This window comes from Hypomesus nipponensis, chromosome 8, assembly GCF_054491055.1.
Source record: "Hypomesus nipponensis isolate SF chromosome 8, ASM5449105v1, whole genome shotgun sequence".
In the NCBI taxonomy this organism is placed as follows: domain Eukaryota; kingdom Metazoa; phylum Chordata; class Actinopteri; order Osmeriformes; family Osmeridae; genus Hypomesus; species Hypomesus nipponensis.
Window position 1 is genome coordinate 11,344,449 of NC_140368.1, and position 22,472 is coordinate 11,366,920.

At 44.7% G+C, this 22,472-nt stretch overlaps 2 protein-coding genes across 4 annotated transcripts in view; one reads left to right on the forward strand and one right to left on the reverse strand.

The window, feature by feature from the left end:
- Positions 1-410: 410 nt before the first annotated feature.
- On the reverse strand, positions 411-10,274 carry abcd3a (ATP-binding cassette, sub-family D (ALD), member 3a). 3 transcript variants are annotated; one of them, XM_084703430.1, is made up of 23 exons: positions 10,116-10,274; positions 9,595-9,631; positions 9,387-9,485; positions 8,770-8,858; positions 7,871-7,940; positions 7,231-7,328; positions 6,966-7,089; positions 6,698-6,754; positions 5,963-6,105; positions 5,801-5,870; positions 5,606-5,675; positions 5,201-5,298; positions 4,560-4,651; positions 4,281-4,372; positions 4,087-4,162; positions 3,890-3,953; positions 3,302-3,379; positions 3,101-3,166; positions 2,849-2,938; positions 2,585-2,704; positions 2,156-2,260; positions 1,705-1,761; positions 411-1,539 (listed from the first exon to the last, which is right to left on the reverse strand). In XM_084703430.1, the coding sequence occupies exons 1-23, from the start codon at positions 10,223-10,225 to the stop codon at positions 1,462-1,464; spliced, it is 1,983 nt and encodes a 660-aa protein (XP_084559556.1). In that variant the 5' UTR covers positions 10,226-10,274; the 3' UTR covers positions 411-1,461. The 3 variants fall into 3 exon arrangements, with proteins under 3 accessions (XP_084559556.1, XP_084559557.1, XP_084559558.1); XM_084703431.1 differs by lacking the exon at positions 7,871-7,940 and adding an exon at positions 8,436-8,505; XM_084703432.1 differs by lacking the exons at positions 411-1,539; positions 1,705-1,761 and having other exon boundaries at positions 2,252-2,380.
- An 874-nt stretch (positions 10,275-11,148) lies between these two features.
- arhgap29a (Rho GTPase activating protein 29a) overlaps positions 11,149-22,472 on the forward strand; it is a 36,021-nt gene continuing 24,697 nt past the window's right edge. The window contains exons 1-2 of the mRNA XM_084702833.1: positions 11,149-11,321; positions 12,152-12,554. Coding sequence (XP_084558959.1) covers positions 12,233-12,554 — 322 coding nt within the window. The 5' untranslated portion in view covers positions 11,149-11,321; positions 12,152-12,232. The remainder of the gene's footprint in view (positions 11,322-12,151; positions 12,555-22,472) is intronic.

The following is a 22,472-nucleotide window of genomic DNA, read 5'->3' on the forward strand; positions in this document are numbered from 1 at the left end:
ATTGACTAACGCCTGTCGGCCATTTGTTATCTTTGCATTTCCCTTTCTGACCTAAAATTGTTCCTCTGACCTTCATGCCTCAGAGAGACTTTGCTCGTACAGCTGTGTGTCTGAACTAGTCATTTCCACGTTGAAGTCACTTCAGTCTCCCACTCCAATCAGCCGGTGGTCCAGTATGTCTAATTCCAGGACCTAGCCTGGGACTCACATTCAGTTCAGTTGGAGACAGAGCTCTTCTTCCAGTCTTCTGAGTGTCACCTCTCACCCAGCTCTCCAGGACACGTCATCCTCTGTTTCCATGGTGCCACATTCTCTCCACTTTCGACCTCTCACAGGGTGCACTTTAAGGACACAAGCAGCTCTGCAGTAAACACTGACTCAAACCTCCCCCCAAATGAATCCAAACAAACCACGGACAAACATTTTTTTTAATGAAAATGCATTTGTCATACAGTTTAATGCAGGTCAATGCACTTCTTGTGCCTATTAGCCTGTCTACATTGGTTTCAGATAATAAACCAACCCGGGGGCATGATTTTACAGTTGCAAAATATGATTTTACATCCGACTTGTAAGTACTATTATTTATCGTCATCGAGAACAAACGGGAAACCGTCAGGTAGCTAGGCAACATGGGACGAGGGCAAAAGTGGAGAATGAAGGCTTCTAGGATATCGTGTTCGGTGCACCATCGTGAGCCAAGACAGTCCTTGTTGGTGCTTTAATACAACCTCCCAAACACTTTACTGTTCACGATTCATAAAGTGCTTCCATCTCTTTAGCCCCACCCTGAAGCGAGTCCTCCCATGCTCAACAGCCTCCCTCACACACCGTCAACACTCAGACTGGGCCGCTGCAAACGGGGAGGGGCTGAGCTGGTCTAGAGCTCCTCCCCTCCCGGTGACATCACCACAGCCAGGAGAGTCATTCCAGCCATACGAGCGACGCTTCAGGTAAGAGGAGACAGAAGTCTTTCAGCGTCGAGGCATCAGCCGTCAGCACTTCCCACCACAGGCTGGATTACAGTAAAGGCAACCACGAGCTCCACTTGCATACTTGAAATATTGCTCGTACAAAAGGCAGCTGCATATACTGACGCTCAGGGAGACACTTAAGAGGACCACTGGCTTTAGCTCTCTGGGTTAATCCGTTGGAATATAGTGACTGAAATCATTTCAAAACATAATTTTGCTTGCAGGCATATAATGCAAACTTCAGCTCATCTGGATTTTCCCATTAAATCTCAAAGTTTTGGCCCAATGTCAACAGTGGACCATAAATTACAAGTTATTTACAATCACCTTGGACAAATAATGAATTAGACTAACAAATACAGCTTTGTCAAAAAAAAAACGGATATCACATTGATTAAAAACAATATTGTCTAGCTTTAGTTTACAACTTGTCTCTAGTGCATAATTAGTGTGTGTGTGTGTGAGAGAGTTACTGTCTGACATTCGTCTAGGACCCAAACTCCACCGTTTCCTCGGTGATGGGTTTAAATTCGTAGTTCCCTCTTCCGTCCATGTGGAGGTAGTACTGGAGACAGGGTCAGAAACACGCCGTGAGTGACACACCCTGTGACCATAGTGACATGTCCCCTTCCCTAGCAACCCCCCCTGCTGCCATAGCAACCCCCCCCCCCAATCCACTACCCTAGCAACCCCCCTTGCTCCAGTCAGAGCCCAGGTCTGCAGGTCTTACCTCATGATGCTTCCACAAGGACTTCCTGTGTGACACGGTGAACAGGCTGATGCCCACCTGCAGCAGAAGAGCCCGGTCAGCAGAGCCAGGGGAACACACACACAAAAATAAATACACACAAAATATTAGAAGACATGGTGGTCTAAGTATGCTATGGAGAGTTAGTAGGCTACGGAGACACAGACTTGGCATGCTACTGGGACAGAGTTAGAACACTACTGAGACCGAGTTAGTATGCGTATTGGGTCTGTACCGTTCTACTGAGGCACAGAGTTAGTACACTACTGAGACCGAGTTAGTATGCGTATTGGGTCTGTACCGTTCTACTGAGGCACAGAGTTAGTACACTACTGAGGCCGAGTTAGTATGCGTGTTGGGTCTGTACCGTTCTACTGAGGCACAGAGTTCGTACACTACTGAGACCGAGTTAGTATGCGTGTTGGGTCTGTACCGTTCTACAATGGCTGTAGATGTAGTCCTCCACGTCCACGCTGACAGCACTGGTACACTCATCCAGGATGGCAAACTGGGGCTTGTGGTAGAACAGCCTGGCCATCTGGAGACACAGACAGCAGGGCTCAGTCAAGCACTCACCATGACCCGAAGGTGTGTCCACTCGTTAAGCACCACCCGTTTCAAACCGATCCTGTAACAGGAACAGCTGGCTGGCCCCTCTCTGTAGATAGATGAACAGGATCGCGTGTAGACACAGTGTTACAACCCTATCTCAGGGGTTTATTTATCAAGGGAGAGAGAGAGGGCCAAACAATCAAACGCCGTGCTTAGCGATGTGAAAAGCGACGAGACAATGGTTCTCAGGAGAGAGGAACGAAAGGACGGTTCTCTGCAAACAAGTGTGGCGGGTTCTTCCGGGTCTCACCGCCATCCTCTGCTTCTCTCCTCCGCTCAGGACGTCCATCCAGTCCTGGATCGTGTCCCAGGACGCCTCCCTGTCCAGGATGTGGCCCAGCTGCACGTTATCCAGGTACTCTTTCAGCACCTGCACACACACACACACGCACACAAGTACAGACACACACACACACACACACACGAGTACAGACACACACACACACAGTAAGTGACTGCTTCAAGAGGGCTGTGTGGAGGCAAGGCAGAGTGTCTGTGTGGCTGTGTGTCGCACCAGGTCAGAGATGCCCTTTCTCTTCTGGTCGTCGTAGGTGTCGGGGTAGATCACCTGGTCCCTCAGGGTCCCCAGGGTCATGTACGGCCTCTACAATCACACAGGCTGGGTTACACATCCAACATGGCCGCTGACAGACAAACGGAGTCACTTACTGTGACACGGACACCAGTCTGAATATCATCCAGGTGAACTTGATGATCATGATCATGTATTTAAGTTTTAGGTTCAGGGGGGAGTGGGGGTGGTTACCTGGGGAACGTAGAACAACTTTCCTCTCTCGGGTTTGGTCAGCTGACCCCCGAACAGTGGCCACAACTGAAACAAGGTGCAAAGTCTGAGGTCAAAACATGCAAGAACTGCGTGATCTTGAAAGATATATCATTTTTTATTTTTTTGTTGTGAGTGTGTGTCACAATTCCAAACTCCAAGGTTACAGTAATCAGGTCTGACCTCTCCCAGCACTCTGAAGAGAGAGCTCTTTCCACAGCCGTTGGGCCCACACACCAGCACGTTGGCGCCCGACCTCACCTGCAGAGAGACAGGCACATCCCCGTTACCTTTTGCAGGTGTGGACTTTGAACGCAAACAACACAACCAGATCAACAGCCACCCCGAAAGCTGCTGGCTCCACTCCAAAATGTCCAGGTTGTCAGACATAAGAAGTTCAGGAGAGTATGTGAGGTCAAACTAGCTGAACTAAGGTACTTGTCTCAAACCTTAACGAGGATACACGCCTCAAAGTTGAATGAGTATATCTACCTCGCACTTGAACTGGTATACATACCTACCTCAAAGTTGAATGAGTATATCTACCTCGCACTTGAACTGGTATACCTACCTCAAAGTTGAATGAGTATATCTACCTCGCACTTGAACTGGTATACCTACCTCAAAGTTGAATGAGTATATCTACCTCGCACTTGAACTGGTATACCTACCTCAAAGTTGAATGAGTATATCTACCTCGCACTTGAACTGGTATACCTACCTCAAAGTTGAATGAGTATATCTACCTCGCACTTGAACTGGTATACCTACCTCAAAGTTGAGGTCTTTGATAAGTACATCTCCATTGGGCGTGGCTAAAGGAGTGTGCTCAAACCTGCAACCCAAAACCCAGTAAAACACTGCTCTTGATGACCATGTATTACATGATACCAAATGTTCAGTGTCTCAGTGGAGGGAAACATAGTTAGACATTCACATGAATAGTTCATATTTGAATTCCAACTCACTTGATGATGTTGTCCATGTTGACGATCTGTCCACCTCCAGGGATCAAGGTGACCTTTTCTTCTGCCTCCAGCTCTCCTGGGAACATGGACACCACAACACAGGTTCAACTCTGACACGACCCCAGAGTCACTGCCTCAACACAAGTTGACCTCTGACCCTCGTCTGGATATGACCCCAGAGTCTGTCTGTTTACCATTGTTGGGCTGGTTGACCATGGTCCGCTCGTACGTCCCAGAATTCAGTTCTTTAAGGACCTTCATCAGCTCTGTGATACGAGAGGTGAACCTGCAAGACACGTGATGTACTAGAGTTACAACTCCCAAACTAGATATCAAACTCATGTACTAGATATATACAACTGATATACTAGATTTACACCATTCATATTTCCATGTGCATTATTTGTACTTTGCTTTGGATAAAAGATTCTGCTGAATGAATGTAAATGTGATCATTGGAGAAGAGGTGGTACCCTGAGAGGCGGGACATCTCACGGCCGGCCAATACGATCCTCCCAAGAGCCTGTGACATCCTGAGCAGCATCCTGCCACTCTGGTAGTAGTCCTACAGAGCACACATACATACACAGGTTATCTCTGGTAGTAGTCCTACAGAGCACACATACACACACAGGTTATCTCTGGTAGTAGTCCTACAGAGCACACATACACACACAGGTTATCTCTGGTAGTAGTCCAACAGAGCACACACACACACACACACACACAGGTTATCTCTGGTAGTAGTCCTACAGAGCACACACACACACACACAGGTTATCTCTGGTAGTAGTCCTACAGAGCACACACACACACACACAGGTTATCTCTGGTAGTAGTCCAACAGAGCACACACACACACACACAGGTTATCTCTGGTAGTAGTCCTACAGAGCACACACACACACACACAGGTTATCTCTGGTAGTAGTCCAACAGAGCACACACACACACACACAGGTTATCTCTGGTAGTAGTCCTACAGAGCACACACACACACACACAGGTTATCTCTGGTAGTAGTCCTACAGAGCACACACACACACACACAGGTTATGTCTGGTAGTAGTCCTACAGAGCACACACACACACAGGTTGTCTCTGGGGGTCTCACCTCCAGGAGCTCCGAGTGTGTGCTGTTTAGGTGGCGGGTGTCGGAGGGGTTGAGGAAGGGCCGGCTCACCACCAGGTAGCCCACCACTGTGGCCAGGTCTGGGGGTGAGGGGGCAAAGGTCAGCACACTGACTCAGCAATGGGGGGGGGGGGGGGGGGGGGGGGGGGGGTTGATAGAATGATGAAGATGGGAACTTAAGGAAATGATGCCCAGTCTTCACAGCATGACACAGTAAGATTCACTACGCTTACTGCATTGTTCAATTACAGTACAATTTAGCTGTTGAAGCCATATACCCCCCCTACACACACACACTCCCATAAGGACACATGCAGTCTGTTAACCTTATGACGGCATGCACCCCCACACACACACACCCCCACACACACACACACACACACTTACACTTGGCGATCAAGCTGTCCACAAAGCCCATGGAGAAACGGAAGAAGATGAAGTTGTGCAGGTGGTCGACCTGGGGAGGAGAACAGGTGAGCTTCCAGACATTGCTCCCCGCCCGCATGACAACACCCCCACGTTCAGCCCCCCCTCTGCATCCTACCAGCGAGTGTTCCCCACCACATTTGAAAATGGACGCACCAGTTTGTTGAATGTCGCGTGAATGGTCTGTTTCTCCCTCAAGTTGCCGTTGTAGAAGGCGATCTCTTCACTGGAATGAAACAAAGATGTTTATTTGACACAACCCAACTATGTTTTGCTTTGTGCTTTTTGCCCCCCCCCCCCCCCCAGGTAAAGGGTTACCTGTTGGTGATGAGGCGGGAGTTGACGTATCGGTACTCCCCCTCAAAGCGCTGCTCGGTGACGGTCATCTTCCCAATGGGCCTCCTCAGTCGGGTCAGGAACAGGCCTGAGACCAGCAGGTAGGCCATCATGCTGGCTGGGCCCTGAGGGGTCAGAGCATGTTATTGACAAACACGCAAGTGTATGTCCAGTGTTTCCCATTCATTGGCTTAACCGGGGCATCCCGCCATAGGCTAATTTGTCCTGCCATTGTATCATAACGTTTCCCAATGAAAGTATTGATACACTTCTCATTCCGTAAGATAGCTCAATGTTGGGTTTGTAGCCGTTGCTTCATCAAAGCATCTCTCTCTCTCCCACTGACAACTGGGGTTGATATAATGTGTACCCCCTCCCCTAACATGCAAAGGGTCTGTCCCGCCATCATGTGCAGGGATGTCGTGGAGGCTAAATAAATGTGGTGTCATTTTAAAACACCAAAGACGACATTTCATATTGTTGAACATATAAACGCTGTAGTCTGAATCATTTCATCTGCGCTGTATATGATCTGTGACCAGCAGGTAACAAGACAACCTTCCCGGTTTCATCTAAATAGGCCTGATGAAACGTAATAATAAATAAATAATAACATTCATAATTTACCCATCTCTAATTTTAGCACTACGTCCCTGCTCACACATACATACTAGAATGTTCCAGGTGTCACACTGAGGTATGGGAGGTTACACTGACCTGCGCACCGATGGCACTAGTTAGCTTGAAGATGTAAAGGCCGATATCCAGGAGGGGCTGAAGGAGAAGGAGGAAGAAATAGAGGCCGCGTGATTAGGATTGTATGTGGTCAACGGTGGAAAAACAGCTTGCTCTTAACAAATGATGGAGTCGGCTGCATTTATTTTATTCATTTTGGCAGATGCTTTTATCCAAAGCGACATGCAAATGGTGTGTATAGTACCACCACGATGAAGAACCAGCAGTTCTGACAGTAATTCAAAGCTACCTTGGAGAGGTTGGAGTACAGGTCCACCACACTGTTGCAGAACTTCTCCACATCCTGTGTGAGAAGCTGGTCAGCGTTGGCTATGCGGTTATCCAAGTTGCCCATCTTGTAATACGTGTAGCCCCTAAAGCAGTAACAGCCAAATACTCCATTAAACACTTGAAATACAGCGAATCCTGTAAATAGTGATATTGCGTCCAATCCCCTCATGGTACTTTAAAGACAGCAGTTCTCCAGGCTGTGGTTGTGTGGAGCCGGGGCTTACTTGAGGTACTCGTCATACAGGTGCTTGGTGAGCTTCTCTCGAAACCTGAGCTTTAGCTTGTTCAGACCCAGCTTCAGGAAGTTGTTCACCAGGGCAATCTGTCACACAAACATGGACACCATGGCTCCAAATCCCGATATATGTCTCCTGAATGCCGTTTTCAAAACATCTTGTGATCAAATCTGGATGTACGCCGTGCAGCTGAATTTCATTTGAGCATTTGTTGTCAAGGTTGCCATGCAGAGCAACCAGCGAAATGGAACATGCAGCAATGAAACTATTCAGCAGAAAAGTGTAACTACAAGCTTTTTATATCAAATCTACATTTTCCATGGACTGTTTAGTGTAGCCTTTATTTAAGACTATTCAGTAATCATGCAGTTATTGTGTTAGCTTAGCGAAAAATGATGTGTTGAACCGTTATAAATGTATTAGTATCAATATTATGGTGTAAATATCAGGCCCCCTCTGATAATATATATATATATAAGAAATGACAGCCAGTATACATGGCTTCAGTAGCACATCCTACCAAACGACCACAAGATTTCCCACTGTTGTGAAGAGAATTAACTCTGAATCAGCAACTCATAAACGACTGATGAGATTTGACAAAATGGATTAAAAAAAACACACTTACAAGTGGCATGAATTTGATAAAGCTGAACAAGCAGGTCTTGAAATCTTTAGTGGAGCGGCCGATAATTGCACTGCAAACCACAACATACACAGGTATGAGCCGCGTGTCTGGCTCAGATGGGCAGGAGATCAGCGGATCCTTGTAACCTGGAGGTCATGTGGGGGGGGGCAACCTGGATCCTAGAGATACCTGATACGGAGTGCTCTCTTCATATAGGACATAGCAGCAGAGGAGCTCTGATGTGTTTATTATTATTATTATTATTATTATGTGTCATGACTGGCTTGTTTATTATAGACTGGAGCTACAGGAAGGCCCCTGACGCTCACAGTCCCGCCATATTGGTCAGTGTGCAGTTTGTAACACTTTATTATTATTTGTATGTGTTAGAACCAGCTTGTTCACTATAGACTGGAGCTATAGGAGGCCCACCGGCACTCACCGCCCCACCGTGTTGGTCAGTGTGCAGTGTGTAAGCGTTATGGATTTAGACATGTGACGACACAGTTATGGATAGGTACAGTATGGATTCCACTTCTACGAAAACCAGGTGACGGACAGTTACCCCAGGTATGGCAGCAATGTAGAAATAAAAGTGCTTCTTGAATAAATTGATATCTCTGCCTATGATACCACTGTGGAAAATTGAAACAAAATATCAATACTGGAGTGGGTTTAGGTACATACATTGAAAATGGGAGGCTTTAAAGATTCTAATGGCGTCATCTTTCTAACATTAAAGCCACGGTGTGCCAACATTTTAGCGTTAGGGACAAGGTCAAGGATGGAAGAGTCTGCCTTTAAGATATTCATCAAAACCACAACATGGATCCAGGGTCATTTCACTGTCACCACTGTAATCAGGCCACGCAGTCAAAACACAAGCAGCATTCACAGACCTTTCTATCATGGTGCCATTCTGGATCATCCACACGTCGCAATAGGTTCTGGTGACCAGCATGGCGGCAATGAGCAACAAGTACCCGGTCTGTAAAGAGGACATCCAGGATAACAGAGTTAGCACAGCAGGCTAGTTCTTATGGCTTTAATGGAAGTAATACCCAAGACAGCAACACAAAACATGTCAGTTCAAAAGTGTTAAAGTGCATTTCAACAGCAAATCCATTCGAATGGATTTGTAAATAAATGTATTAGTCTGTTCAGGTCCATGCACTGAGATTAGGCAGGACTTAAAGGTGTAAACTGTCAAGTGAAGCAACAGAGGCTGTATGAACTCTAGACTACTAGCACCACAGGCCCTGTATCGTTTTATCAGTGAAGCTAATTACTTCAAGGTTCAAACTCATCATGATGCAACACCGGAAAAATGAGCCAAGTCTCGTTCAACCAGGGCATGTCAAGGACCTCCACGTGGATGCACACAGTCTTTCAGACTTCAATTTGAAAATGCAACCTTGTTCTTGTCAATTTTATAAAATCATATGAAAATATATACGTTTATTCATATTCTGTGTTGAGGAAAACAATATTGTTTGTCTAATGCGACCACACCAACCTCTTTGCAGAAAAACCGTGGCACCATAATCCGCAAAATACGAAAGATTCTGAGGATGAAGTCTTTATCCACCGCGGCGCGGTCTTTCTTGCCGTCTTTCTACAAAACCAAATACATTGTCTGAGATGGAGTTTTGTGACATCTGACAGTGGTTGTGTATAAGAAACTTGGATTATTGGATTATTATTAATTAGATGTGAACACTTACTTCATTGTTTAACAATACTTCGGAGCTTCCCTTTTTACTGTAAACAAACAAATTACTTTAGTGGATATTAGTGTCGATTAACTGTAGCTGATAACTGTATAGCTGATCAGCTATACAGTTAAATGCAATGAGGGATAGCCTATCATCTTTGCATTCATGAACAAATGATAGCCAATAATACTATTCTTGCAACAATGTACGTAAGCTAACTAATCTAGCATTTGCACGATTAAACCCTGTAACACGTTTATAAAGACTTTCATTGTTAGAAGATAATAGGCGTCACACCAATAATTCACGTACAGCACATGCCAAAACGAACCAACGAACTACCGTCCTTATCACAGTAGAGTAGAAAACTTAGAAAATCACCCCCTGTTCTATCTTGCAATATTAGACCTAGTTGGCTGTCGCCCAAGGCAATTTTCTAACGAGGGGTGTCAGACACTTGACTGGGGCCAGTTAACCTGCGACATCACAGCCAACAGCTAAACAAATCACAATTTTGATCAGCATCTTACCCTTTTAACTTGGCCGCTCGTCTTCTTTGCTTCAATATGTATAAAACTAGAAGGACACCGCCAGCTATGGAGGAGTTTTTAGCTGTCAGGTATTTACTGACGGCCGCCATGTTTCGCAGCTACAACCTGACTGGTCAACGAACAACGCCGAGCATGCTGGGAAGTGGAGAGTGAATGGCAGCAGCGCCTCTCAGTGTAGAAATCACGCAACCTGAACGATAAGAGCAGTAATTCAATAACTGACCTTGGAATTTGGAAAGTTTGAAACGGCAGTTTACTTGAGTCAAATAAAGTACAATGAGACGAGACCCAATCCTGACTAACATCCACAACACCTGCAGTTAGTTTAACCATTCAATTAATTAGGGACATCCACGTGTAGAAGCAACTTACGGTACTGGCCTACCGTTGTGTAAGTAAAATCATCAATGTGCATGGATCGGGGCTTTGCATTCAACCAAAGAAATATCCTAAACTGCCTATGTTGGCAATGACGGCCACACTTGCGCATGTTCATACATTTGACCACTAGATGGATTAGTGTGCTATGAGTTCTTCTGCTTCGATGTAGTTGAGTGTGCGTGAATGTTAGGACATTTTCTTTTCACTATCAGTAGGTGGCAGTGGCAGACAGACGCTGCGTTCCCAACAGATTTTAAATGCGTGGTTGATACAGTGTAGGCATAGGCCTATGCTTTAAAGTGTTATATAGCCTAAAGATGGTGTAGTAAAGTGGTCAAAATTCCGGTGCAAGGAGCGTGTCACCAGACATGGACACAATAGAAGAAACATGTTTGCTGTATCCTGCACCTTCCAGGGAATTTGCAGTTTACGCCTACAATTTACAAATAACTGGATTTAAAAAATCAACACAAGTACAAGACCAACAACCAACTGTCCCTAAAACAAAACACTTGAAATGGACCAAAACACGGGACACCTGTTGTTAGGGGGAGGGGGTCTAAATCTCCTCCACAGTTGCCTTAAAAAGAGCCAATCACAAGTTACCTTTTTAATCACGTGAGTTGAGGGGGAGATCGCAGAGCAGACAGTGCTGAACAGCGGTCCCTAAATTCCAGCGCCACAAAGTTTTTTGGGGGAATGGAGCATTATTGATGTGGCGGATTTAATACTGACGCTGTTCACTTCACGACACAGTTACAACGGGATTTTCTTAAGTTGAAATGTTTCAGGACTCTACGGCAGGTGAGTATGTGTGTGTGCTGCGATACGGTATCTGAACGTTTTGCGGACTTACTGCCGTTAAGGATGAGTAGCCTATACTCTATATAATAATAGTGAAATGTATTCACGAAGAAAGCAATTCAATAGATAAATAAAGTCTAAGTATAATCTAAGTTTAGCTATATTACGCAAGGCTTGACTCAGTTATGTTTTGTGTGTGTAAATAGCACGTACAGGTAGTTGGTAATGAACTGATGGAATCATTATTTGTATTGTAGGACTTTCTGTTTGTGTCGTCTTTAACCAATTAATTAATGTTCGGTTGGGAAAGTTGTTGTGTGAGACCCAGATAGAGCTACAATGGAGGGATGTAATTTCTAGGTGATGGAGCCCAATACGTTGACTGGTCTGTCCGTTCTCTAAAAAGTGCCTTAACTACGTAGGCTATTATGCCTAAAATCATCTTCACATATGTGCTTGTGAACAGCTTAGTAAACGTTACTAAAACAAGCAAAGCAGTTTTATGCTGAATTCAGTCTACTAGCCTACTCTCATCTAACATAGCCAAACTCGTTGGACTGAGTAAACATAATAAACTGAATGAACAAGGAATGGTTCCCATCGTTGTTGACTCGCAAAGTCAGCTACTTTGTAATATATTAATGTATTAATTTAGCTGACGTTTCCATCCAAAGCGAGGTGTGTAGTGATGGGGGGGATGTTGAACCTACATCCTATTGATGAGCTATAGGGCCATCTCACCTTGGGCTATGCTTGGACCATGCATATCCCCATCCCCATCCCACCTTGAGCCTTGACTGTCTTCCTAAACCACATTTCTGGTTCCATAGGATCACTTTTCGTTGTTCTGGAGCCGACTGGCCTTTGAGAAGCAAACCGCAAAACAGGAGAGCGAGCGAACGTCCTAGGCCATGCTGTCTGCCATGCTACGGCAGAGCAGTGGCGGTGGCGGCGGCGGCGGCGGCAACGGAAACAAACTCTCCCTGGGCCTCTCCCGACTATCTAATGGACACTTCTTCCCCACGTCCACTGGCACGGGCACGGCAGGCACCAGCACGGGTTCCTGGGCCGTGGATCGAGGTGCCAAGAGCAGCTCTCAGAGCTCCGTGAGCTCGGGGTCGGACAGCGTGGACTCTCCCACCGCAGACACCGACTACATTATGCAGCTGGTCAACGACGTGCGCAAGTTTGCCGACGTCCTTCTGCACCTGAAGGAAGCGTTTCACTCCAAAGGTGAGTTTGGAGGAGTTTTTCGCCGGTTGTCTTTTGGGGGGGATCTGGAGGCCCCTCCAGTTGCATCATGGAAAAGTTATTGTCATGGAAATGGGGAGTTAGCGTGGCTGTCTGTCAAATGTTGTGTACACAGTTAGCCTGTCCTTGTAGTGTACACAGTCAAAGCTACCTATTTAGTCTTGCTCTGTCTGGCCTTGGCTGCACGGTCACTCACCCACCACCATATCTCTCTTCTCTTTTTCTCTCTCTTTTTCTCTCTTTTCTCTCTCTTTTTACCTCTTTTTCTCTCTTTTTCTCTCTTTTCTCTCTCTCTCTCTCTCTCTCTCTCTCTCTCTCTCTCTCTCTCTCTCTCTCTCTCTCTATGTGTCTTCATTTAGGTCTCATCTCTTTCTGTCTTTATATACAGCATAACGTGTATCCCTCACCAAATATCTCTATCTTTATTTGTCTATCCTTTTCCCTTCTTCTCTCTTTTTTGTTGTGGTATACGCAAAAAAATACTTTGAGTTCCGCACATACAGAGCAGTTACATCATGTTGCATTTCCAAGATAGCCACTGCAGCCTAATAATCTTGTTATTTTCAGGCTGTGAAGTAATAACACTGTCAAAGCTTAGTGTTTGTGTTTGTTACTATGTGCTTTGTGTGACATTCCTGTCAATGAATGCTCATTGGAATCCACAGAATGGGAATATGTATGTCCTTGGTTCTGTTTCAGAAGGATAGGGCATGATATTTGGTAGGGTAATAAAGGAATGTGTCTCGTCAAACAACTCTATACAAAACGCTTTTCATTGAGGATACTTCAAAACATTTCTTAGATTACAAAAGAGTTGATAATGAAGGTCATCTTCAGGTAGAACTATTTCCATCCAAGCCTCTACCAGAATAATTCCTCTCCTTGGGTAATCAATAGACTACCCTACTTCCCCTTTCGTAATCTCTAAGTGGAGCGTTCCTAAACCATTTTAAAACGCTTTTGAAATGAAAGAGTAAATGCAGACTAAGGCTGGGGTGATTGCTCTTGCGTGTGTGATTACTGCATTCCTATGCTGGTGCTGTTGGGTCGAGCCCTTTGGACTCAGCCCAGGTTGGTTAATCCCTTCTCTGGGTAAGACCCGTCTGGGAAGGGGGGTCTCCAGCCGTGGTGGTACCCTTCTCTCCTGTTGGGAGAACTCTGAAACGACGTCCAGGCCTGGAAGGAATCTGTGCCTTTGTCTGGAGGGGTCAGTGAGGGTGCTTGACCTGCCTGGCTGGTCCAGCAGTTAAGAGAGGTTGGAGTAGGCTGTCACTGGCCCGGAGATCAAAGCAATGAATCTGTCAGGTTTGGCAAACTGCACTCAGTTTACTGAGTACGGGACATTTTTGTTGTTGTGGTTTACTAAAAATAGATTCCATTGAGTACAATCACAACTTTGTCAAGAGGCTTGCTTTGTCTGCCGTGTCCTCCTCATGCCACACTAATTAGGATTCATGACACAAACACAGGCACTCAGCTATGTGACAGGTTTGCATTGCTGTCATAGTACAAATGTGTCACCACGACCGGCTCATACCATCAGACAGGCTCCCCAGCGTCTTGCACACTCACGTCTGTTAGTGGTATTGTGCTACGGTGCTCGTATTTCAACAACACGAAACTGCATGAAACAGCCCTGCACATCAGCGCTTACTGAATCAGTCATGTAGTCTTTGAAATTCATCAACTGCATTTGTATGAATGTTGGGATTCACCCAGTTCCGGAACTTTTGTGAGTACATTTATCATGATCTTGTTGCTGCTGGAGTAGAGCATATGCGTCAGGATGTAAATGGTGTTACTGACTGGAGGCACAGTATTCCAGTAATCTTTACCGCATTCAGGCTAAATACAGGAAAGGGCAGCTTTGGGAAACTCGACTAATTGCCCCACGGGAAACTGAATCTGTAACAGGACCGAGAGAAAGGCTTGGGAATTGTTTGCCTCAAAGAAAGATTAACCCAGACGATGAATGACGAATCTAGGGAATGTTTGACAGAAAACTAATAATTTCAGTTGTTGATGTTCACCATGCATTGCTAATCATGCAAAATGCAAACCATCTTGCTTACATATGGTTCATGCCTAATGTATTTGTGTTTGTTGTTTGAAGAAGGATAACGTAGATTAAAATTAATTGAACATGCTTATGACATTCTCATCTCTCACATGATTCAAAGAGTACTTGGTTATCTACGATATCTGACAATATTTATATTGAGGATATGAACTTCCTGATAGCGGTTGTATATGAGTTTTATGGGTCAACAAACATCTTCAAAGTGTAATTGGTGGCGGTTTGTGGGGTGGGGCCTTACCAGAGCATAACAACAGACTGTTGTGAATCACTGGCTTAAAGTGTGATTGGATGTGATTTAAGTCCCCCACCAGTTTATGACTGTATTGTCTCTGCTGTGCTTCACCAAAGCTAAAGCTTCTCATTACCCAAGCCATTCATGATGAGCGGGAGCCCAGTCTTTGCCACGCAGTCCCAATAGTCAAGTGTAATATTCAACTCAAGACTCTGGATCTTTGCAACAGTTGGCGTATTCATGGTCAGTGAGTGAGCATGACATCCATTGTCTCAAGAAGCATCTGCAGACTAGCATGCTAACTGGCAGTTTTGGCTGAAAATATAGTTTCCCATGTTAAGAATAGCTGTGGTCCTGGGACAGTTCCCTGGGGGACTCCACAGACGGTCCCAGAAAGAAAATGTTTTTTTCCTTCTTCTTCTAAACACAGCCTTATTTTTTTGAAGGCATGTCACCTTAAATGGTAATTTAATTTGGTTGCAGTTTGTATTAAGTAGGAGAGTGTTTTGTCCTCCCATTTTTTTTAGTGTGTCTCTGAAAACATTTGGATGTGGTCGTCAAGTAGAAAGTTAGATTTAGTTGTTTATTGTATTGTGGGAACAACAGTCGGACCTTCTAGACAGTCTTCATGATGATGTCTCGACAACCTAGAGGATTTCATTTCACAAAGAGGTCACAACCTTGTCAGATGCCCACTTGTGAAGGACATGTCAGTAATTGGATGGGATTATTCCGCGGTGTGGCCTAGTCGGGGTCACTGCGGTCATTCTTTGGTGTAACAGGTTTTGGGGATCAGTTCTACTCCGTGTTACAGGTAATAAGCATGACACTCTTGTTTACTTTTGGGATTAGGGAGGTAAGGGCTTTGACCTCAATATGGTTAAAATAACTTTTTTTCTTGACACAACAATATCATTGGGAAATATTCATTTCTGACAAGAGCTGTTGTGGTTGTACTGTGTGACGCTGCATGCATACCATACTTGATTTTCTCTCTCTGTCTTGGATACGATTGCATAATCAGGTTTGTTATTACATGTATTGTAGTAGGCAAGTATTTTGAGGCCTCTCAAAAGGATTGTTGTGGATAGATGTGAAACCATCTATATCCAGAGCGTGTTTCTCCAGATTCTGTGTGCAGATTGAGTGTGTGCAGTGTGTGTTTTGCTTGGTTCCCAGTGTGTCAGTGGTATTTATATTATTGTGAACTTGGTGAAGCAGAATAATTGTTGTTTTGTGTGTCAGCCTATTTATGAATGCAGTACAGCACCCCCAGTGTCGGTATACATTACTAGAAAAAGTAACGCTCTAAATACTATCACTGCCAGGGCCATCAGGCAGGCAGGCAGGTGCTTCAGCAATCCATTGCTGCGTTACAGCAATCCAGATCAAAATAAATAAAAATAACACTATAAATTAACAGGTTATCATTACAAATGGGCTGGACATGGGTAAAACACAAATGTACAAAACAATTGAACCAGTGGCAATTTTAGACAATTTTTAGGGGCGTTCAAGCACACCTAAATTTCATCTCAGCACCCCTAAAAAATATTTATGTTTTTTTTTATTATGAATTATTTTGATCTTAAATAGGTTTTAGCACTCTAACGTAAGAATTTGCAAACGTGTCCGTTAGTGACAAATGACAAACAATAACATGTTCAAAGGGCTCTAAACAGGTTTGATATCCAGTGTCGCCATGCACCTTCAACCTTGGTAGTCTGCCAGTAAAAAAACAAAAGAGAAGAAGTAGGTAGTTAATTTCATGGCGCAGATATCAGTTTTTTCATTCATTCAATATTTTGCATAATAATAAATACATGTATTATTTGTCATTCAGTTAAATTAGTGATTTATTATCAAGGGGGTTTAACACTTTTGCAAGGCACTGTATTCATGTCACATTCTCATTGGGGACTGAGCACCCCTAAAGGTCTGATCCTAGAATCGCCCCTGAAATGAACTCAGGCGACACACCGTGCAGTAACACATAAGACTGTGATACGATACAACAACACTATACAACAACAACGCTGTACATAAAGAAATGACAACTATATGCAATACCAGTGCCATACGTGTTGGTAACATATTGCATGAACAAAGGCACTTGAGGGTCTCACAGTTTAAAATGTAATTTATGTGCATCTGTTAGGATATATTGCTCCTCAATATCCATATAACAAGTGTCACCCCTTTTATATGTGATTAACTGATGTGGAATAATGAGGTGTCACATTGTACATTTTGCAGTTGCCAGTGATCCAGTATGCAGGTTGTATGTTGGGTATGGGCCAGTGTCTGGTACCATCTCTTGGGTAGGGACCAGCCTGGTACCATGTCTCGTAGGGGCCAGTGTGGTCTGACAGGGGTCAGTGCAGCTAAAGTGAGGTCTGATGAGTAACGAGAACCAGACCCACAGGAACATCTCAGAGGGCAGACAGTACAGTCTAGACTGTCTCTCTGTGATGCTCCTGACTGAAGGATGAGGGTGGACCCCTTGGGACTCCCAGTCTCTGGTTTGTGTCGTGTCTCAGTGCTCTGTGCCAGCTAAAAGTATGTAGAAAAGGTTATTTGTGCTTCCAAATACGCTGCTGTTCTTGATAAGAAGTTGTTTAATTACACAACCCGTTGTCTCTGTAATGTGATGTGTTATTGGTTTATGGAGGAAATTATTGATTCCCTGCTTAGCCTTATTTTCTATAATGTGTTAATAGCTTGACTGATTTCATGCTTTATATGTTGTTTGTTTCTGTAGGGAATCCTTCCGTTCAAGCTTTCGTAACTCCAGATTGTGATCAGAAAAATCTCTCCTTCCCTTTCGGGGAAGGTTTTCATGGGGAACCTGAATGTAGTTTCAAATGCTTTATCAATTTAGTTTTGAAAGGTTCATTTGACTTTTGCAGACAGACAGTGGCAAAAACGGATTTCAGGTAACATATTATTTGATTTTGAATGCTCTATCAATATGAAGCAGTACGTTGGCTGTGACTGCCACAAGCCAAGCTAATCATTTTGATAGGGATAGCAAAGCAGGTCCTCTCCTGGTTTTATCCCCCCCCTCTCTCTCTCTCTTTCTCTCGCTCCCTCCCATCCCCCCTTTTCACATACTCTGCATTCCTACAGAACAAATGCTCACTTGTTGCTTTAGTGCCTTAGATCAACAGTTTATAAATGCAGGACACTTAGTAAAAGAAGAAATAGGACCAAAAATGTTGTGGAAAACCACAAAAGCAAATGTTCTTTGTGAAGCCTTCCATAATAGTTGTGCTTTGACCCATTGAAAATATTGGGTGGTTTTTGGCTGTGGTAAGAAGGGTGTTTGGATGAGTTAAGGGGGCCAGGGGGTCAATAGGGGGTGTGATAAACTCAATGGAAGCTCTCTGTGTCACTGGTAGACATACGCTTCAGTGTTTTAACATTTCTTGTGGAAGATGGTGGGTGTCACAGACAAATGAGTCTCTCCCGTTTTTGCAAACAGCGAAAATACTTTGTCATAATGAAATAGGGGTTCTCTCTTTTCAAGCTATTTCGAGGACTTCAATTTTCTCTCCCTGACCTCAAACATAGAGGTTGAGTTCTAATGGAGAACTAACCAAATCAAAGTACAGAAAACGTAGGCACGCAATCAATTATTACTCTTGTGTTAAGTCCTTTGGAGATTTACCCTGAGAAGCCATTGAGCTTCCATAGATTTTTAATTCAGTCCTCATTTTTGTGTGAGAGAAGAAGTAAATTAATCCCCCAGACTCTCCTGCTACACTTTGAAGGGACTTCCTTGAGAGCGCCTTGGAGCACCCTCGCACCAGGGCTCTAGAAGTGTGTGTGTGTGTGTGTGTGTGTGTGTGGAGGGTCCTCTCTCACACACACCGTGGGGAGCAGACTGAGTGTATGAAGAGGATTAGCAGGGACCTCCACTATCCCAGGCTGCACCACAATATGCCGTGGAGATTGGGGTCCTCCTGATCAGCTAAAGGTGATTTTCTGCCCCCCTGTTGCAAAATGGGTTGAGTGGTTCTGGCGAGGGGGAGTCACGTTGGCTGTGTGGGTGTTGAGGTCTGAGTGTATGAGGTCATGTGCTTGTTCCTGCTCATAGAGGTCATTTCTAATTGGGTCCAGTCCTTAGATGTGCTTTAGATAATCAGGTTTTGGAATGGAAAGTTTCACATTTACATTGGACGTATCGCTCCATATCTTACAGGTGCATCTGTCCTAAACGTAATTACCTTCACTAGACAACGTTTTACCAATTGGACAAACGGCTATGTTTGTTTGTTTGTTTCAAGCTCCCAATTTTTTTTTTGCTCAAATCAGCCCAAAAAATGTGCTTGCGCGGTCACATTAAGCATGCAAGTCCCGAACTAGCATCACATCTGGCACAGAATTTGCATGCATTAGCAGGGCGCTCGCTGTGGTGGCGTATACGGGACCGGTTATGGTGGGCCGGTCTGAATCAAAGGCCGGGACCCTATTTTTACTCCCAGTCCGTCCCTGCCGTTCTATCAATGAGCAGACCTGCCAACCTGTACGCAATTTGTGTAGCGGATACGCCTTTTGACTTCAAAGTATGCTGGTATTTGTATTGGCTGTCAATCATGATGGAAGAGTAGACAAGTTAAGTTAAGGCATTTCCACCATCTCTTGTGGGGGTTATACATCAAGCCATTTCTGGTGCCCTTAGCACATTGTGCCTCATATACTGTAAATGTTAGACCCAGTGACAGGCTGGCATGAAATGGCCTAATACTTAGTAAGGAGGCCATAATCATTTTTGACTCATGGCTTAAGATACGTTTCCCCAGCTTTCCCGAGGTTAGCAAAAAAAGTATCTCAAAATGCATCAGATTGATGCTTTAAAATATGGAATATTTAAATGTTTCTTATGGGGGAGCATGGACCCGGACCCCCTTAGAGGGGTAATATCCTTCTCACCTTTTTCACCCCTGACCCGTTTTCATGCCTGTATTGTAGCCTGTTAGGACTCTGAGTCACTGGCTATGCATCACTTATGAGTCATTCATTACCGCATGACTTGATCCACTCCTGTGTTGATAAGAGAGAGCCCCCATAAGCACCTCACGGAGCACCGGTTTAATATTTAACTTAAATAATTTGAGGGTAGCTCTGGAGGGTGATTGCAGGGATCACACTGGGTCACTTTGTCTTATCTTATATGATACGTCATTCTCATTCCTTCCTGACTACTTGATGTTAATGTTTCGGGTGAAATCTTTTTTTTGGGTATATATAATTTAAAAAAAATCAGTGGACAACAAGCTTTTTATTTAAGATCTACTCTCTCTCTCTCTCTCTCTCTCTCTCTCTCTCTCTCTCTCTCTCTCTCTCTCTCTCTCTCTCTCTCTCTCTCTCTCTCTCTCTCTCTCTCTCTCTCTCTCTCTCTCTCCTCCTCCTGTTTAGGTTGATGGCTGGTGCTTTTTTACTTTCGAATTGTAGAACTATATGGAGAAAAACAGCTTTCTTTTTTTTCTTCTTCTTTGTGGTTGGGAGGTACCCCTCCTTTACGATCCCAAAGCTTTGTGGGAACAGAGTCCCTCCATGGCTCCTCAGAGAAACCCGTATGCTGTTTTAGTGATTTGTGGTCGAAATCACCCCTTGTGAAATACCAACCTAAAATTAGCCCCAGTCCATCCTCTCGACTGGTGGTTCTAGGGTTTTCAATGGCTGATGGCGAGCCTTGTTTAGACTACGGATCCCTTTGGGCCAGGGTTCTGCGGCACAGTATCTCAGGACCATTCCACCCTCATAAAAGCTCCTTTTATGGCTGCTTTGTGCGGATCCCAGTCACTGTAAATGAGCTCGGCCCAGAATGGATCTCTTTGATTAGTTCAAGCTGCTCTTTGGAGATCTAGTTGCACGAGCAGCTTCTGCCTTATTTTATAACCAGACGAAAGATCCCGGACTTGTTTGCAAATGGTTTCTGAGTGTTTGATACAGATCTCGTTTGAAGCGTGTAGACCCCATCACGTCTAATCTCCTTGAAGGGATTTCTTGCATTAGCGTAATTGTTTTGGGTTTTTTTCCGTCAGTAGTCTTGTTTAAACCTAAGCGATAGCTGTATCACAGGCAGTGCATTGCAGAAGTTGGATCTGAAGATTACTGTCCCGGCAGGGGATGGAAATGTGGTGACAGCTTCACATATGTCGAGAGTATTTATCCCTGTTCCGAGTAAAACAAAGCATGAAATATAGTAAACACAGCAGTGACTGGTATAAACCTCACAGTGTGCGCGTGCTGGCCGCGGGTGGCCATTTTCTGGCAGCTTCATGCTGATTTGTAACGTTTAATGTCCCCACCGCACTCAAAGGCAGAGATTTGTACGTTGTTTTCCAAGCTGGAAGTTGGGGACGTTTTGGGAGTAATTCCCATCCCAACACAGCCACCTATCCCCCCCCCCCCTCTCTCTCTCTCTCTCTCTCTCTCTCTCTCTCTCTCTCTCTCTCTCTCTCTCTCTCTCTCTCTCTCTCTCTCTCTCTCTCCCTCTCCCTTCTCCCTCTTTTTCTCCCTCTCCCTATTTTTTTATCTCTTTCTGGCTCTCTCTCTTTCTGTCTCCCCCCCCCCCTCCAGTTGCACCCCTGCTTGCCTGTGTGACTAGATTTACAGTTATGGGCCTTGTTTGACTTTAAGTACGTTTCTTCTGGGAATAGAGACCTGCACAGGACTCAAACCAGCCCCTCAGCGGACCCCTACCTCTGCCCATGTGTCCCATGGTGGCTGTACCGTATGGGCCCCAACGTATGGTGCCCCCTGCAGGCCACCGTGTGCGAGAGACATAGACCCAGCAGCTGGGACATGGTCCCGTCTGACGGTTAAACACGGCTGGAGAGTGATATGTACCAGCGCTGGTCTCATGTCATGCTAGGGTAAAACTCAGGTTTCTTCTGTGGATTTGTCTTTTGAAGCCGTCACCATTAGGTTTCTGTCCAGGGCCTGGGAGCATTGATTACATTTGTTGGAAAAAGATCTGAGTTGTTTTTTTTTCACAGGGCCCATTGATATGGTCAGTTGGCATCAATAGATAACAGTGTCTTACAGTAAATGCTGTCAACCCCTGGTATTGAGCTGCTCGACTTCTCTCAAACTGTAACAAGTGTGAATGTTCCTGCAGGGTTTTGGACCTCACACTGCAAACACCATTGTTTTTGTGTTGAACCTCGTGTCTTTGTTATCTTGTGTCTCATGACTGTTTTTTTTTATCTTAGAAGTACTGCTAAATGGACAAGTGTGTTATTAGTTTTACACTCTTGCTAAATGAGTTACCATTCAAAGTTGAAAAAGTCTTGATGTGTCTCCACATTTTTGGGGGCAGATTTGACCCAATTTAAAACCACCTGGCTCCCATACTAGATTAAGGATTGGAAACCAAGATGGCCAATTTATCCCATGGATGAGATTAGGAATCCCCTGAATCTGCTACTGGGGAGTCCCACGTTGGATTAGCGCTGTCTAGCATCAGGCAGTATTAATGTGAAATCCCTCAATCTCCACCAACATGGTGGTCCGGGTTAACTCTGCCTCTCGAGGTCAGCATGATGTGGGATCTCCTAAGGCCAAACACTCACGCAAG

Excerpts from the sequence above, each read along its gene's own strand:
- abcd3a (XM_084703430.1), bottom strand. The coding sequence starts at position 10,225 with ATGGCGGCCGTCAGTAAATACCTGACAGCTAAAAACTCCTCCATAGCT. Across the intron at positions 9,632-10,115 it reads CGAGCGGCCAAGTTAAAAGG|TAAAAAGGGAAGCTCCGAAG; the intron begins GTAAGATGCTGA and ends GTTTGTTTACAG. Across the intron at positions 1,762-2,155 it reads TCTACAGCCATTGTAGAACG|GTGGGCATCAGCCTGTTCAC; the intron begins GTACAGACCCAA and ends CTTCTGCTGCAG.